At 29.3% G+C, this 17,832-nt stretch overlaps 2 protein-coding genes across 8 annotated transcripts in view; both read left to right on the top strand.

Moving 5' to 3' along the window:
* LOC105832146 (neuroendocrine convertase 1) overlaps positions 1 to 7,927 on the top strand; it is a 29,555-nt gene extending 21,628 nt beyond the window's left edge. For 2 of the 5 annotated variants that reach the window (XM_036285798.1, XM_012672826.3), the window contains 5 exons: positions 563 to 715; positions 2,271 to 2,440; positions 4,586 to 4,716; positions 5,922 to 6,053; positions 6,119 to 7,927. In XM_036285798.1, coding sequence (XP_036141691.1) covers positions 563 to 715; positions 2,271 to 2,440; positions 4,586 to 4,716; positions 5,922 to 6,053; positions 6,119 to 6,196 — 664 coding nt within the window. In that variant the 3' untranslated portion in view covers positions 6,197 to 7,927. Of the gene's footprint in view, positions 1 to 562; positions 716 to 2,270; positions 2,441 to 2,736; positions 4,717 to 5,921; positions 6,054 to 6,118 lie in introns of those variants that run through there. The other 3 variants (XR_003625389.2, XM_036285799.1, XM_036285800.1) reach the window with 3 other exon arrangements.
* A 2,958-nt stretch (positions 7,928 to 10,885) lies between these two features.
* Positions 10,886 to 17,832, top strand: part of LOC105832139 (ankyrin repeat and death domain-containing protein 1A) — a 28,422-nt gene continuing 21,475 nt past the window's right edge. For 2 of the 3 annotated variants that reach the window (XM_012672811.3, XM_012672812.3), the window contains exon 1: positions 10,888 to 11,267. The gene's annotated coding sequence lies outside the window, so the exon portion shown is untranslated. Of the gene's footprint in view, positions 11,268 to 17,832 lie in introns of all 3 variants that reach the window. The other variant, XM_012672809.3, reaches the window with a different exon arrangement.

Raw genomic sequence — 17,832 nt, 5'->3', positions numbered from 1 at the left:
TATCGGATAGTTGTCAGAGAAACGAGGTCACGCGTATATCTGGCGGAAGAAAAATTGTTGTTCGATCATCCTACTAGGATGCGTACGCAGATGGTCATGCATATTTCTGTCTATTATTGCCTGTTCTCGTAATTTATATTCCGTACTAATTGCCTTCTATTGTCGTCTCGTAAATTATAAAAGCATTCGTGATAGCTTTCGCAGGAACGTATACTATTCACGTTGACGAGAATTAGTTTGTAATCGTATTTTATTTGCATACATATGATATTTGGCAATTGGTGCTTCAAAATTTTTATTCAAAATGATACCAATAATGAACTTCGTTGTAATAATTTAAATCTAAAGTGAAATAATTCAAAAATCCAGTGCCATTGTTATCTGCGAAGAATTTTAATAATAATGCGAATATCTGATTTTACTTCCATTGTTATAGAGATTTTAACAAGAGAGAAAAAAGGAACTCGAGAAAGTCTGAGAAAGAATAATTTTTCTACTTCGCGTACGCTTACGGCAACATCTTTTCCCGGATGAGAGTTTTAATATTTGCATAAATTTTCAGCGAAAATCCGGGCTGGTTTAAGAACGCGGCTGGATTTTGGTTTAATTCACGCTTCGGTTTCGGACTTATGAACGCATACGCGCTCGTAAAGGCGAGCTACAACTGGACGACAGTGCCGGAGAAGACTATTTGCAAAGTGGATAACGCATACATGTGAGTAAATTAGTTTAGCGGATTTAGAGCGGTGGCTTAATTACGCGGTACACGAACATCGTACTAAACGGTCAGCACCAGGTCGTACGAATAAAATTGATTAAACGCTTCCGTTCTTACTTACAGTAGCAAATATATTTAGTCGACATTTAATTAATGCGTAATTTATATTTCAATTATTAGAGCGACAAATCGATCTAAGAATTTTTGTTTTTTTTCTATTTTATTTCGGTTACTTACAACCGTATAATGCAATTGCAAAATTAGGTTTTTTCTAATTCAAATAAAATATTAACGCCGATTAATGATGAAATGTTAAAGCGATTTGAACATCCATAATGTATAGTCACATTGGATCCTCATGTTTTATTTCACGTAATCCACGAGTATTAAAAGAATAATGATCTTTCGCGCTATTCTATAATCCCCGAATGTCGCATCAATCGAATACGGCGACCTCCTTTTTCGGAGAAGCATTTGCGGATGCTCGAAGAAGGGCGAGATAAGAAGCGCATCGTTAAATTCAACAAGATCGTAAAGATCCTCATTCGTTACGTTACGACAGGACGATAGAAGCAAGTAATGGGACATCATGAAGGATTTTTTCGAAATACGTTTCTAAAAGGGTAATTTAACATCCCAAGAAGCGACTGGAATTTTCTGTAACTAGATTTGTATTCGCTAAATGCGAATGTGCATACGAAATTATTTTAAAAAGCCATCACCCCTTGTACGTGTGACCGAAAACGGACGCTATAATCTCGTTACAAGATATCTTCTCAACCCGTGTAATTCGGATGCGGAGGTGTCTACGTGACTTTGAGGATTTACCTTGTTTCATGTTCGCGTTGTTATCTACTTTGCGCAAAGCCATTTGCGATTATTCCTATAATCCCTGTGAGTGATGAGATACTCACGAAAGGAGCTGCATTAATTTTGGGCTTTTTGCACTTTTCAGCATTATCTTATAATTACTCTTTTTTACCCATAATTTCAAAATTATTTGCTATAATTACTTAATGCATATGTTATATATAATTAATAATCAATGATTATTTACTTACAATTATGTAATAAATATATAATTAAAATAAACAACGAAAAATGATTTTGTTTTTGAGATTTAAAAAGTTATTAGACATAGATTTGAAAATATTTGTTAGAGCATCAAAATCATTGTGTAAGACGCTCAAGCATGATAACAAGGTAAAAAGTTTTGATATTCTAGTAGCCAATTTGAATGTACTGCAAAATTATTTTCAGATTATACTTATCTAAATTTTTAAACATCTCAGCAAAATTGTTGTTTCCATGTAAATATTTCGAAGAAACAATTTATATTTATATTATTTATATTTATATTTATATATAGATTGTGTTTTTCGGATTTGAACAAAAAGTTTTTGCAAATTTCAATTGCACGTCAAAGCTCCCAGATTTTTCGTGCAATCTGCCAATATTTAGATTATGCGACGGCTTCAACGTTTCGCGAAAAGCTTACTCATATTTTCAAATCCTGCTCATACGCATAAATATTCAATGCTTTTCGTCGCAGTGCCAATAACAGACTGATTTATGGAAATTCCAAGAAACTGCAATTCGATGCCGGTAATGTTTGTCGGACATCGGGGAGCGAGATAATATTTTTGGAGCATGTGGAAGTCGAGGTGAATCTCGAGTACTCTCGTCGCGGTGCGCTGCAGATGCGTTTGGCTGCGCCTTCAGGTATTACGTTTTTGACTTTTCAACCATTTATCATTACCTTCAAAGCTCTCTCTACGTGCTTTGGCTGGTAAATAAAATCCGTATGTATGCGCAATAAGATCGGAAAATAAAATATCTTTCTCTCATTTTTAAGCTTCTGACTAAAAAAAGAGATAAAAGTATAAGTAATGCTTTTAATAAAAAATTGATATAACAAATAGGTCGCATAAGTCTCTTGAGTAAATTTTTTCAGCTGTACTTTATTTAAAATACACCTCTGGGAGGAATGCCAATCTTTATTTGTATTTGTCTTATAGAAGAAAAAAGAACGAAAAGCTGAAGAAATAACTCAGAATGGTTGCAGAATCGGTCGTCTTATGTTCCTAAATAGGAAATTTGAGAGACTTCTAAAAATACCATGTAAGGAAAGTCCTCTATAATTATATCGGGGTTGAAGTCTCCAAGAATATTCTCGGAGGTTAAATGCAAATGTATTTAACAATATTAATAGAAATTTTACTTGTCAATTTACTTTACCAAGTTCTATTCACTTACATTTGAATTTATAAGAGAGGAAAGAACTAACGAATTGAAAAGGTACAAAAATACAAAAAGTAAAAAGTAATCAACATAGGTAATACATGCATATTTATACATAACTACATTATGCAATTTTTTTCTCACAATTAAGTAAATTTTTAAAAATATTTTGGTAATTTTGTAAAGAAAAAATGAAAGAGCTTGTGATTTCTTAACATTTTATCGTCATATATTTATCGTCAAATATTCATTGATTAAATATCTGTTGTTTCTTTTGTGAATCTATTATTTAAAATATTTTATTTTTTTATTTTGTTAACACTTTCTTTAAATGATTTTTAACATAATTTTATTAGTTATAATTTAAATTAAAGCACTACAATTAAAAATTAAAAGCTAAGAATAAAATTGATATCTTATTATTAAAATTAATTTTTAAGGAATCTTTTCTCTGAGTTATCTATGAAATGAATATAAATATTAACTAGGATTATCGATCAAGGTATTGCACAATTTGATATAACGGCTCTATTAAGTAAAAGCGTTAAATAACGAATGGATACTTTTACATACAATGGAATTAATATCACCATTAATATTGCAAGTCACGTTTCTGTGCCGCATAGCAAATGCAGTTAACAGCACAAATACGTTCTTACTTCAATTTACAGCTGGAAATTCAATTGAATACTACTTCAGTGCGGCCTGTTTATTCGAAGAACGATAAAATTGGATAGAAATAGAATTTATTCATTCAAAAGATTATCGAATACTGTTTAGTAACGTACATTACTATATATTTGTAAATGTATAATAAACGATAGAAAAGAAAACTTTATTATAACTTTGTGTCAAATAAAATGTTTTAAATGCGGACACGAAAATAGATAGCGAATAGATAGAATCATCACTTTGGCCAATGCATTATTTAATTTCGTACACATTTACCGATTGACGTTGTTATCGACAGACGACGTCACTCGCATCTGAATGTCGGAAGAAATCCAAAATGTATTGAAATGCAGGATAGGAATGGTGATAAAAACATCCAGATAAAAACATCTAATGCAACAATATCGTACCTTTGCAACTTATCTTTTTTTTTTTTGTTTTTATTCGCGGATTTTACTGGCAATATTTTAGCGAAAGCACTCTTCGATTTAAACAAAATCAATATCATGTTGCATTTTTTATAAATATAAGGGAGGAGGAAATTTGAACGTGAAGCAACTTTTACGTGAGCAGCATTTTTCAGATTAATTTTAGAAAACTGTAATTTTTTAATAAATGTTTAGATATTTACGTACTTTTTTTAGAAACTTTTTATTTTTTGCAAGTTTACTGCACACGCAAGAAAAGATCAATAATGTTCGCATGCAACTACAATTAACATCTGCGTGTTTTGCGAAACCCATTGTATTTAATTATTTTAAACTAGTCAGAATGTGTACGCATGCTTGTAATACTTAACGTTTTAACTTGATGTTTTCACATTAATGATTTTTCTTGTAATGCAGCAAAAAATAACATAAAATATTTATCATAATATTCTTAAAATTATGGTTGTGCAATTACGCATTTTATACGCAAATTATATTTATGCAAGCCATGTAAACCGCTTTTTAGGGACTACCGTTAATATTCTAAGTCCAAGGAAGCTAGATAATTCTAACGTTTTTATAAAGTGGAAATTCATGTCCGTTGCGACGTGGGGCGAAGATCCTCGAGGAACATGGATCCTGGATATAACCGACGAAGTAAGACTTTGAAAATCTTATCGCAGATTCTTCTATAAGAGATGTTTGACAAGAGTATTTTGCAAATAAATAAATAACGCTGAAAAGAAAAAATTATTTGCGTGATTTTTTGCGCTATATCTTGTAATGTTACTGGAGAAATTTTATTTTACTCTGACAAGTTGTTTGGCAACAGTGAGAGTAAAAGTTTTAATATTTCTAAAAAATAGATTTTTTTTTAAATCGTGCTATAATCAAATATCTTGAAAAAGATATGTTATGTATGAAAATTTTGTATATAAAATTTTCTACATAAAAAAGGAACAATGATTCCAGGAACTACATGATCACATTAAAGTACAATAGAGAGGAAAGCAACATCCGGGAACTCTTTCTTCAAGCGCATTAGACATAAATAAAATGATTAATTAATATGAAAAATAATGAATTTGAAATATACATAAATAAAAATTTTTTGACACTATAAGAGATAATGCAACGAAATCATAAAAATAATTTTTCTCTTCAGTTTATATATTTACATTCGCAGAACTTTTCAAACAACCCTCGTATTATCGATGTGCCAGCATAACTCGTTATTTCTATAAAAATATCATCAACAATATATGATACGATATATAATAAACATAATAAAAACAAAACATAAATTTGGACGCAATATGCAATATGAGATATGAGATTCTTTTTTATGAAATATAAATTTCCATAAGAAAATTTCTTATTATTTTGGAAGCATTTTATACTAAAAATACGAATATACTAAACGATGTATCGCTTAGATGTGTATTTAATGGTAATAAAGTAAACATATAAATTCAAAGAAGGATGTTTCGATTGGGCACATAAGGTAGGAGGGTATTATAGGAGGGTTCTTATGTATATTCCTTAACTCCCTTTTCCATCAAAGATCTTAAATTACAGCCCATGGATTTCAAAGGTTTATATACTATATATGAATATATTTGTATGAATAAATTTACATATCTACATAATATCTACATGTAAATAAAAATGTTGTAAATTTTCAAAGCACTTTTTTCAAAACAGTACATCAGAACCTGAACGGGTCTCGTTGTATGACGATACATGAATTACCAATATGTTTAATGCAACTGATCGAATATTGATCGGTTAAAATTATTTTGCCGTACGTCCGCGTCTGTCACGCGTGCATATTTGATTTGTGTATATTTACGCGCTTTCAGGTAGGCCCGGAATGGAATAATGGCACTGTTGGAATATTTACATTAATTCTGCATGGTACTATGCAAATTCCGGTTTATCGCCGGAACGGACCGCGAATTTACAACGACGATTACAATCGAATGCGCAAAACCGTAAGTAAATACTAATGTAATTTTTAGTTGTTTATTACACATTTTACTAACATTGCTTCTTTCAGTATGACATTTTGGAATCAAATTCAGTAGAAGATGAATACAATCAATATCTCTCTCTCAAGTCGTTCCTTCCTGACTGAAGATCATAATCTTCATTTGTTTGCTTATGCATGCTCCACGATAACTAATGTCTTAGCAAAGGTACACTCGATGGTTTGCCATTGTCTCTCGAGAGCTGATAATCAATTACAAATTTGATATTGTTCTGGGTGAATTGTTAATCCAAGTCTTTGGCACAGAAAGCAGACACAGAACTCTTACATCACAATTACACACAACCAATATATAATGCAAGAAATTAGTGCCATCTAGTACAAGTGATTAAAAAAGCTGTTAAGATTATAACAGTCAACTTTCTAGTTATGTAATTATTAGTTATGTAAATATTAAATTATTAAAACAATTACAAACATTTGAATAATTACCACCAATAATAATTTGCTAAAACATTCACATTTAATACTCACACGGGCTCATGTCACGCTCATGGCTCTTCTACACAAATTAATCATGATATGCTTTACAGTTACATCAAATTTTTATTTTGAGAGTATGATACGAAAGCAAATTGCAAATTTATGAGAATCTGCCTGCATGTATTAACAAATGCAAGATAATTGATTGCGATGATGCAGATATCTCAGTATCGATGATAGTATAATTAAACAAATTTTCTGCGAACATGCCAGGGGGAAGAGTTCTTTGTAACATTCTACGTGATTACGCATGTATAATTTGAATACGTAATTTGCCTTTCATTCGTTACAACGCTGAGTGGAGCTCTCCTATTTTTTTGTGTGCGGCTGTCTGGATCATTTAACAACAGACATCGGCTGGAGTAAACATTACTGAAATTCGAGACGATACAAAATTAACGGAATTAGACAATAGCTCTTGCCTCTGTGCATGCAGAGTTATAAATCATGAGTTACAGGTGCACGTACCGGAACCAAAGTGGACTTGCAAATCACAAGCATAAACTTCTTCGCAATTGCATACGGCTAAGATTTAGTAACGAACTTCAAACAATATAATTACGCATAATTACTTCTCCGTTTTAATTAACATTTCACTAAGTGTGTTATTTTTTTAGCTTTGATACATAAACGCTTTATTCTCTTAATCTCTTTCATCGAAGAACAAGAAGATCAATCTGGAAAATCAGCAAATGTACATCGTTATTACAAACATGAAAGGAAAAATATATTTACCGTAAAATTTTTCAATTCGACTTTTTTAGGAAATTTTGTTTCCGAGAATATTTGCTTTAGATATGCAGGCTCTTTTATGCACCATTCTAAGAATCTACATATGCTCAGCTTTGCAATCATGAAACGTCGTATAGATGCAAAGATATTGAACATTCCCTTTTGCACGCACCAGAGATTACCATAGAAGAAAAGAAAAAAAACATTTGAATTTACAATCTGAATTATCTTTACAATAGATAACATTTGTATTCTACTTTGAATATTTCAGTTTAGTAGTACGAAACATATATTAAAACAAAATTAAATAGTAAGTATTTTGTTCTCTCTTGTCGACAAGAAGAAAAAAAAGATAAAAGATATGTTAAAATATTAAAATATTACAACAATATATAATTTTGATATATTCATAATAATAGAAGTACGTAAAATTTGCAGATATGAGAAAAATTAAAATATTCTGTTTTCTCTATTTTAAACTACAAGTATGTAACTTTTAATTCTATGAAGAATCGAAAATTACCTTTTATCAAAATAATGTTTAATTAATTAACAATATTTAAACAATTCATCAAAATAAAGGAAATAAAAGTTATAATTGCATATAAAAAAATAATTGTATGAAAAAAAAAGTATTTAACACAATCTCAATTACAATTTAAAGTAACATATAAATAAAAGTAATAACAAGTAATATATAAATTAAATAATGAATTTGTATTGTACTTTAATTACTATAAAATAGCTCTTTTTTATAAGTTAAAAATCTAAATAATTTGCAAAAATATTCTGATTTATCATAAAAAAACAATTTTTTAACGTAAATACTACCAGTATTATATACCTGCACGTTTTAGCTATAAATCATTCGCCGTGCGCCAAGCCTGCAAGAATTGAACATATACAAGCTCACGGGCATACTTTACGATGATATATAACTTCACACACAAGCATGAGCAAAATAATGCAAAACTATTTATCGTAACTAAAAATATCAGAAGAATATCCTTTGTTTTTTTTTCTGGTACAATATGACTTTAGAATTATATTATTATATTATTTATTTCTTTTAAACATTATAGCTTAAAGCAACAATTAAAATGGATAGATTTGTTCTGATGCGCAATTTACTGCTGCTTATTTAGAAAATTAGTTTTGCGATGAATTAATTTAACGCTGAGAAATTGGCTTAAAGTAATTTCACGAGGAAGATGATCCTGCGCATCGTTCTAATATCATATGCTGAAATTGCACAGTAATGTTCTAGTATAATTCATCAAACTAAGAACCGCAATGACAAAACCAAATAGCTTCATTATTAATAAAATTAATGAGGTACTACAATTTTAATTAACTAATACATAAATAGATTTACACGCTTACATAAATGGAAGTGGCAATTAGTGATCAGCACAAATCTATATAATAATAAATATAATAAGTAAAGTAACATAATAAATATAATAAGTATATAATTAAAAGCGTTTTACGAATTAAACTGCGAATTTAATAATAGAAAATTCTTCATTACTTTTATACAAGCAAAATTTTAGAAATTTCTTATTAAAATTTTTTACAATATTTTTTTTTAATAAAAGATGACGAAATTTTTCTGAAGTATAAATTAATTTTAAAATGTTATATCCCACGTAACTTTGAAAATATTAATTCTTTTCTATAAATTTATAAAATATATAAAAGTATTTATGTAGATGTAAATTATACATTAATTGAACAAACAAGATCTAAATAATATCAGAAAGACAAGATCTAAATTATAATCTAAAGTTAAAATAAGTTTGAGGTAAAACAAAATTAAATTTTGATATTCAGAGACACGCGGCGTAGCGAATTACGATATATTCTCGAAGATTCTATCTCTATACCATTATTATTTTAAATCCCCTTAAACCTTCAATTATGAAACCCGATATTAATTAAGACTTTGTTTAAGTTATTTCTTGAATAATTCTGTATTTTACTTTCACTAATAACACAGTAACGTAAATAGAGGAAGGATTTACTTTATTTCCGTATATTGGAACTAATTTCTGCTCTATATTTTCTTGTATACACATCCACGTGTAAAGCTTGCATATAGTTTATCCACTCGGGAATTGCAAGTTTGATGTGCCTTTTATAACAGGTAAAGCCTCCATTTTTAACTTTAGATAGATTCACGAGACCAGATGCATGATAAAAAATCGCACTATATGTATTGGTACATGTATATTACTTCCCGAAAGTTTACCCGCTGAAATAATGCGTTTAAATTTCAAAGGAATCATATTACTTTTATGTGCCAGAGTCTTTTTATAAATAATAATCTTCAACTTATCCGACATTAAAAATCCTAAAACACTCATTCTTAAATAATTGTATAATTAAATTTACTTTATTGATTGAATAAGACTCTTTATGAGAAATAATATTTAACTTACTATTCCTCAAGCGAGTATGATTGAAGATTAGAAAAAAAAACACTTGGAATAATATATCCAATCGTTCTGCAAACATACGAAGCGATCGATTGCAACGCAATATTATTTACTCACATTACTGCGCGCTACGTTATTACTAAAGTTTCGGTTAGTGATATCCAATATATCGCGAATGACGCCATAAAATTGCATGTAGAATTTTACAACGCGATGCAAATTAGCAATAATGTAATTACATTTCGCATCGATTGGGCACGAATAAAAATTATCCACGTTTACATATATCGTTCCAAAAAAAGGTCTCCTTGACCTTCTTTAATGAACGACTTTCGGTAGATAACTTTCAGAATTTATTCGTATTTTATAAAATACGAATCGGAGAGCTGCGTAGAGAATGCAAGATATCAAAAACAGTTTAATGGCACCGAAATAGTGCGGATGTGATGAATCTACACGAGACAAAAAACGAAACATTGGAATTATTTTATCTTTTTTTCCACACGAAAATCCTAGACTTTTTCACCGAGAATCGGTATATTATTTTTATATTCTATTTTTTTCTGTTTCATGATTATACAAAGACGCAATTTTTATTTCTATGAAAAATCATATATTACATTTTTTTAAATTGTACTCTTTAACAATTAATAGAACTATACAATAATTATACAATAAAAGTATACTTGTATATGGCAAAAACGGTTTTATTGAAGCACCTAAAATTTTGCTACATATAAATATAAAAATTATTTTAGTGATTCAACAAAATAATTATTAGATCTGTATGTAACTAAATTTTTAGATACTTTAGCAAAACTATTCTTTCTATGTATATAATGTGAAAAAGTAATAAATAATTACAATTATTTCAATCATGGAAATTGTTCTAAATTATTTCGTAAATGTTTTTTTATTGTGCTGGATATTCTGGTCACAAAGTACTTAGCGGTACAAAGTTTTTATTGATTTTACCATTTGGTACATCTACTTAAAAATTTTTTTAAATACAGGTCTGTATAATATTATATCTTTTACAATATTTGTATAATTTAATTTATAAAAAATTATTGCACAAATTTATTATGAAAAGTAACTCATTTTTGTGTATTGATGCTTAAAGCGTTATGGATGAACTGGCAGTAGAAGAATAGAAAAAAGCTGCTGCAATTTTGAGATGATTTCAAGCTGTTTCCAAATCGGCAAGTCCGAATATATGCCAACTAGAGCGACTATAATAGTGGTCCAACCCTCCACCTGGCTGCGCTACCGTCGACCTAATAACGGGGGTGCCTCGCAAGCGAAAGAGGGATGATTCAGCCAGTAGCATGCCGCCTCTCGTAGCATGAATATCGGGCAAGCTCTCATTACAGAGAAATCGTGACGGAAGTACGCAACACTCTTCACTGCTTACCTGACTTTTCAACTTCATTATACCAGTGATCGAAGATCGAGGAAAGAGTGATCTTCCGTCGCGGGAACATTTTAGAAAAAGAAAACGACACGTAAGTGTACATTTAACAAAAAATATCTCCGCGAAATTTGAAATTAAAAGTATAAAGGACGTTGAGATTAATAAACTTTGTTTTAATTAACGGATATGTGAATGTGTAACATAAGTGAAATGGTGCGTGCGTAAATGTATGATGAAAGTTTTGTGGTAAAATTATTAGGACTAATGAAATCACTCATGATAAACTTTGAATGATAAAAGCTGAATGAAATCGATCTTTGCCATTAATATTTAATTCTTGTTTATGATACAAAACTAATGCTATACCAAGTATTACGTTATTTATATAAATCGGAATAATTGAATACGTTTTACGTGATTTTTTTGTAGAATATATTTTTAGTTTAAAAAAAATTGTGTTGAAAAAAATGTGTATGTTTATACATTAACAAAGTACTTTCGTAAATATAATCATGACCCAATTAAATTATAATTGGGAAGAAGATCGAAAGACTGTTGATACGACCTGCGTTGTGTGACCTTACCTACTCATTCGGCATCCATTTCTCATATGTAGTGTCGCATGGGAAACATTCGTGTTCAAGACAAGCTAATTAATCGTTAAAAACGAATACCCTTTATAAGGTACTTTGCTCGTGGCAATTTAACGGATTCTTTATCAAATTACGCTTCACGCGACTCCACAAATTAGTTAGAACTTATTTTTCGTACTTCAAACTCGGACTTGAATTCACTGACGTTGTACGCATCATTAGAAATTCCGAAACTCTATAGTAGGAAATGAGAGATTTACTTTATTTCTTAAATAATCTTTTGTCTATGCATGAATATTTCTGAATATGTATGTATGAATATCTATGTTTAATATTTCTGTAAAAATTACTTCAGATTATTTTCTTTTTTTTTTTATTTACTTATTCATTAATATTATATAAAATACTTTTCGAGAACTAAGTCACTTAATTTTATTTTAACAAAATCTAATTTAAAACTATCACTCTGTTTAATACACTAAATCAGCAATTAGGAAAAAATGAAATTTCTATCGGAGAAAAATTGATTTTGAATCAATTAAAGAATACTACAGATCTTTGAGTTTTATTATAATGTTTTTTATTCTTCAACTCGCACAGTCATATTCCCTACATACATTAAATTCACATTTTCCATTTTTGTATAACAGAAGCATGAAAGAGAGAAAGCTACGAACTTTAAAATTAAAATCCCTTAAGAGATTTATAAAAGCCACGTTAGCCTTGGATAGGAAGTACCAGCTATTGCTATAACACCAACAGAAGCATATTCATAAAGTCGAAACATCAAAGTTTTTACAAAAGCATAAACTATAATTTCAGAGGATTAATCCCAGCATAGTAATACTAGAATTGAAAATGTATTTTCTCTTACAAAAGAGAGATTACAAAAAAACCATACGTGCTCCATTCTTTTAAAATTGTAAAATTGAAATTGCTCCACAAATTTTAAAAATATATAGAGAGAACAAAGGGTGTTACATGTAACAATTATATTTTATTACATTATTAATTTCAATTTTTATTTTTCAAATAATTAAAATAATTACGTAATGTAAAACAATAACATACACAATTACGATATTTTTACTCTACAAATAATAACTCGCTATCCACATACTGTGTATAGTAACACAACTGATTTATAAATCTATCGATTAATTGCAATAATAACATTGTCTTGTGCAAGGAAGAATATTTTAATAAAAAGATTAAAAGTTGGATATCTCCTTTTTATAACCATCGGACCGAAGATTAATGTAATAACAAAAAGGAATATTACAATGAAGGAAGAGAGTCAATATATAAATTATATATTATTGATCTATCAATACTACATTTAATATTTCTTGAAAAATAAACTCGAAAGAATTAATATATAAAATAAAAATAGGAATAGTGCAAACGTCAAGAGAGAACTCAAAAAAGTAATGTAACCGTGTAATATGATTCGTTTTCAGATGTAACGAAAAAATTTCGCGTTCCACGATTTTCCAGGTCAGTTTTGACTTGGCATATATGACAAGAAGTAGCGGTAGAGAACGAATCTTATCTGGAGATAATATTTTTTGCAAAATTCAGAATTGGATGAATATGCATGACGTTAACAAGTGAGGATATCTGACAGTGTAACGCTAAAATAATTTAAGAGCTGCGCAAAAATATATATTTCATTCGCATATCCATCAGCTTGTTGTATGTACACACATATGTACACATGAAACACAGATGATTTGCCGCGAGACTGATCGACGTTTGCGTTTCGCCCGATACCCGTCGTTTTACATCGATAATCGACAGATACGCGAAAACCGCGCAACGGGAATTGAAATTGACAGTGACGTAAACAAGAAACGAATTAACAACTGTATTACGCATCCTACTTACGTTACTCTCGTTAACAAATCGATTTGAATTCGAGACGATTAAAAAATCATTGCCGCAAATTATTTGGCATATATTATTTTTGACGAAAGAGAATTTGGAAAACATCTCTTATAATAAGAATAAAACATATATCTCTACATTGTACAAAAACACACAAAAAGTAAATTTTAATATTGTACTACGATAGAGATTGTTTGATCTTTCTATATCTGCAAGGTTCGAAAAATGCAAGAACGGAAGATAAATTCCCTATTGTGTGTGCACCGCTTTAAATATTTAAAGCGTTTACAGATCTTTCTCTATTCTCTTTTCTAATTTATTTTTATGCTAATATATATGCAATATTTGTGCAAACAATATATAAAAATATTTTCCAACTAAAATAATATTTATTTTGGTCTTTGGAATATTGTTCAAAAGAAATGTGAGAAGAGAGAGAGAGAGAGAGAGGTCTTTATATTATTCAGTGAAACAGCGTGCATTATTCCACTCGTTTACCTTGAATTAGCATTAGCTGCATTTAACAGAGAATTGCGCAATTGCTAAATAGCAATCACAAATAATTAATACTTACTTTCAAGTTCAAATTAGACTCAAATAGCTCAAACTAATACTCGACAATTCTCTCTACTCAACATACTCATTAATAATTAATAATTTCTTACCGTAAACCAAAACTTACACACACATAATTTGTTCATGTTATTTTTAAATAAATATAAAAATAATTTTTGTATAATTTAAAATTGGATTAACCCTCAATCCCTACCGTGTTTTTCGGCACTCTCTAACCCTACCTATTGGTTGTTTTTATCTTTGCTCTTATAACCATATAAATAATGGTTTATCTATGATTATCGCAAACGGGTTTGTTGCATTGAGTACAACATTGATTAGTCTTTTTATCATTTTTATATAAACAATAAAAACATCTTTTTTTTTTAAATTTATTAGTTAATGTCCAATCTTCCCAATAATTGCCGAATGCTAAATTTTATTGGTCTGCTTAAAGTATTCTGAATTTCTAACCTCCATTGTAGATGTTCAACTTAAAATATATACGCGAGTATCGCGAGTATCCGAATTTGATTCTCTGATTCTGATGAAACTATATAAACTGAAGCTGCATAAAGAAGAAAATAATAAAAAATTTGAACCAATTCATAATACTATTTTCTTATTGAATTTACAAGTAACACAAAGTGCATTTTTATACAAGAATTAAGACTAAACAGAAATTAAATAACTTAAAAATTAATAAAATAATTATCCTTAGGTTTTACACAAATATTCATACGTAATAAGACAATATGTAATATTTAGAAAATTTGTAATAATTTGAGACGTGACACATACATCCTTCCACACACACACACACACACACACACACACACACACATTTGGTATTCTGTTACTCTACTTACTCTACTTTATAAAGTTAGTTAACTGTATGTTCTAATCTAACTCTTTGAAAACTTTAATTTGAGATAACGTATTTGACTACTTACTTTATATATTTATATATATATATATATATATATATACGATAAGTAGTCTAATACGTAATCTCAAATTACAGTTTTTAAATAGTTAGATCAGAACATACAGTTAACTAACTTTATAAAATTGAACATTAATTTATTAGTAACTTCTCAGTAACTGTTTAAAAAGAATTTAAAAGTCTCAAAGATCATAGGCAATAAATTTTTAATGATTGAATTTAAGTAACTTTTATTAAGTTTTTAAAATAAGTGTTTAAATTTAATACTGGCGATCTCTCTCAAGTGTCATTAGAGAAGCGTGTTACATTATGTATAGTATAAGGGAAGGATATAGCGCACCCTAGTTTCCGACTTTCTTTGATAAAACCTTAGAACATAGGTAAGAGATATAGATAAGTTAAAGATCACGTACGACCTAAGAAATTATGAAGCTAATTTTAAATTTTATTTTCGATTGTTGCACTTCTATATACATGATTATTTCTTTAATAAGGTTAACTGATCCCTTTCTGTCTTTCACGGCTAATAAACGATTAAAGTTTAATCGAAGGAAAGCGCAATTTGCTCGCGAATTTCGTGTAACTTTCTGTATACTTTATGGGAGATAACCGGATACGCGCAGGAAATTCTAGATGCCTGATATATGTTTGTGCCGATGTTCAGACGCTAGGTCCGTAGAAAGTTCCGTTCGGAAAGCTTGAATTATCGAGGAAGCGTGAACAAGTTCCTAAGTATCTCGGTAAACTATGCTACCACCGTAAGACAGACGACTTAAGTGTCAGGTAATTACACTCACAAAAGCTTGAAAGTGATTATTCAGCCGGATCGTCTTTAACACGACGTGACGGCAAGATGACCAAATGACTTAAGAATTTACTCGTAACTAATTGGGTCACTTTCTAATCAGAAGAAATCTTTCATTTGCTTCTTATTAGGGCCTTTAAATCTACGTGCACACAAAGTTTTCGTTTCTCTATCTTTATGTTTTCTTTATCATGATCTATCTTGCATGATGCTCGCTGATACAACCGCGGTTAGCATTTACTGCAATAGTATTTTTAAATCATATTACGCGCAACACATTTTTAATCTATATTATCCACGCAATGTTTGATATAAAAATTAAAGTAGAATATCAATAATCGCTTTTACAAATATTCGATTATATATTAAGTAAAAAATTTTAATTCTTAAAACAAAATATTTCTATTTAACTAAAATTTTGTTTCAGATAAACGATGAGTAATGGTATTAACTAATCCGCAAATTTTAAACATAAATTAACAAATATTTATTGTATAAACTTTACATGAGATTTATTGTTGAGTTCCAGTTTAGTCTGAAAATTAAATTGTGTCAAGCATTATGCACAGGCGCGAGTAAACAATTATTTATTAATATTATTACTTTATTTATCTACAATAAAGTTAATAGAAATCCCCCGGGTTTGTGATATGAGAAATATAAGTTAATTGTGACTGTTATCATTGGACTGAAATTGTATCACGCTTATTTGTCGTGACTATGACTACTGTGTACACGTCAGAGTGCTGGTTTAATGAAGTCTTGGACGATCATTCTTCCCCGCGAGCGATATGAGTATTCTATTTTTCTTCCATCCGGCTGAGCTCGTAATCTCTTTGAAACTTGTCAAGAAAAAAGTAAATATACACGCATCTCGGAAAAATTCATTTCATCATTGATTCAGAATACGTTTTTTTTTTCACCAATTTATCCGGAAATTAAGTGATACAGCGTACATACGGTCAGACATATGAGTTTGTTATAGAAAAGCGTGCGTGCAATATATTTTTGTTACGCAACAAATATCTCTTGTTATGATTGTAGGAAGACTATGAAAGAATTGAAATATGCTTTTATACGATGATTTTTCAATTTATCTTTAATCCAAAAGTATGGGCTTTTATTCACAATGTGAAACTTTGAAAGCTATATACGTAAATAAAATCGTATATTAACGGTTTGGAAAAATAGAGAGTTTATATCGTACTGATTTGCGATAACAAATCAACTGTGCCGATTTATTTTAATTTGTACGTACTCATACACACGCATACACATACCACTTTTATTTAAACAATAGTAAAAATAAATTCTTGGAAAAACAAAAGTATTCTGTCAAAACTAAAAATTCACAAAATAATATTTCCAAAAAATCAAAGTTATATTGCATTTGAGAATACAATATATATTTAAATTCTGCATATTTCTATTTATAAATATTTTAATCTATATCGCAATATATAATAATAAAATATTATTATTGCACAATTACAACATACACCATTAATTTCCATTATAAAGTTTTGAAACAAAGACGCGTTTATAATATAAAACTAAACTATTAAAAGTTGTAAATTAAAAAGCATCTATTTATACTGATATTTATATTGAGATTTAAAAACAATTTTAATTTTTTTGTGTGTATAGAAAAATATTAATGTATATATGTAATTTTCATTTTGTATGCTGATATCTTTCAAATTTAAAACTCTATTAGCGTGCTTTATCATTCCGTAAAAATTGAAATAATTGCATGCATATAATGTAATAATTGACTTACTAGTAGAGTGTAATTTGCATTTCACTTGATCAGATTATATTCATCGATTCATATAAAACATCATCCGCTTGTGCTTGATCGAGGCTGCTC

This window comes from Monomorium pharaonis, chromosome 4, assembly GCF_013373865.1.
Source record: "Monomorium pharaonis isolate MP-MQ-018 chromosome 4, ASM1337386v2, whole genome shotgun sequence".
Taxonomy (NCBI): Eukaryota; Metazoa; Arthropoda; class Insecta; order Hymenoptera; family Formicidae; genus Monomorium; species Monomorium pharaonis.
Note: the sequence above shows the minus strand (reverse complement) of the source record. Positions and strands in the feature narration are given on the sequence as shown.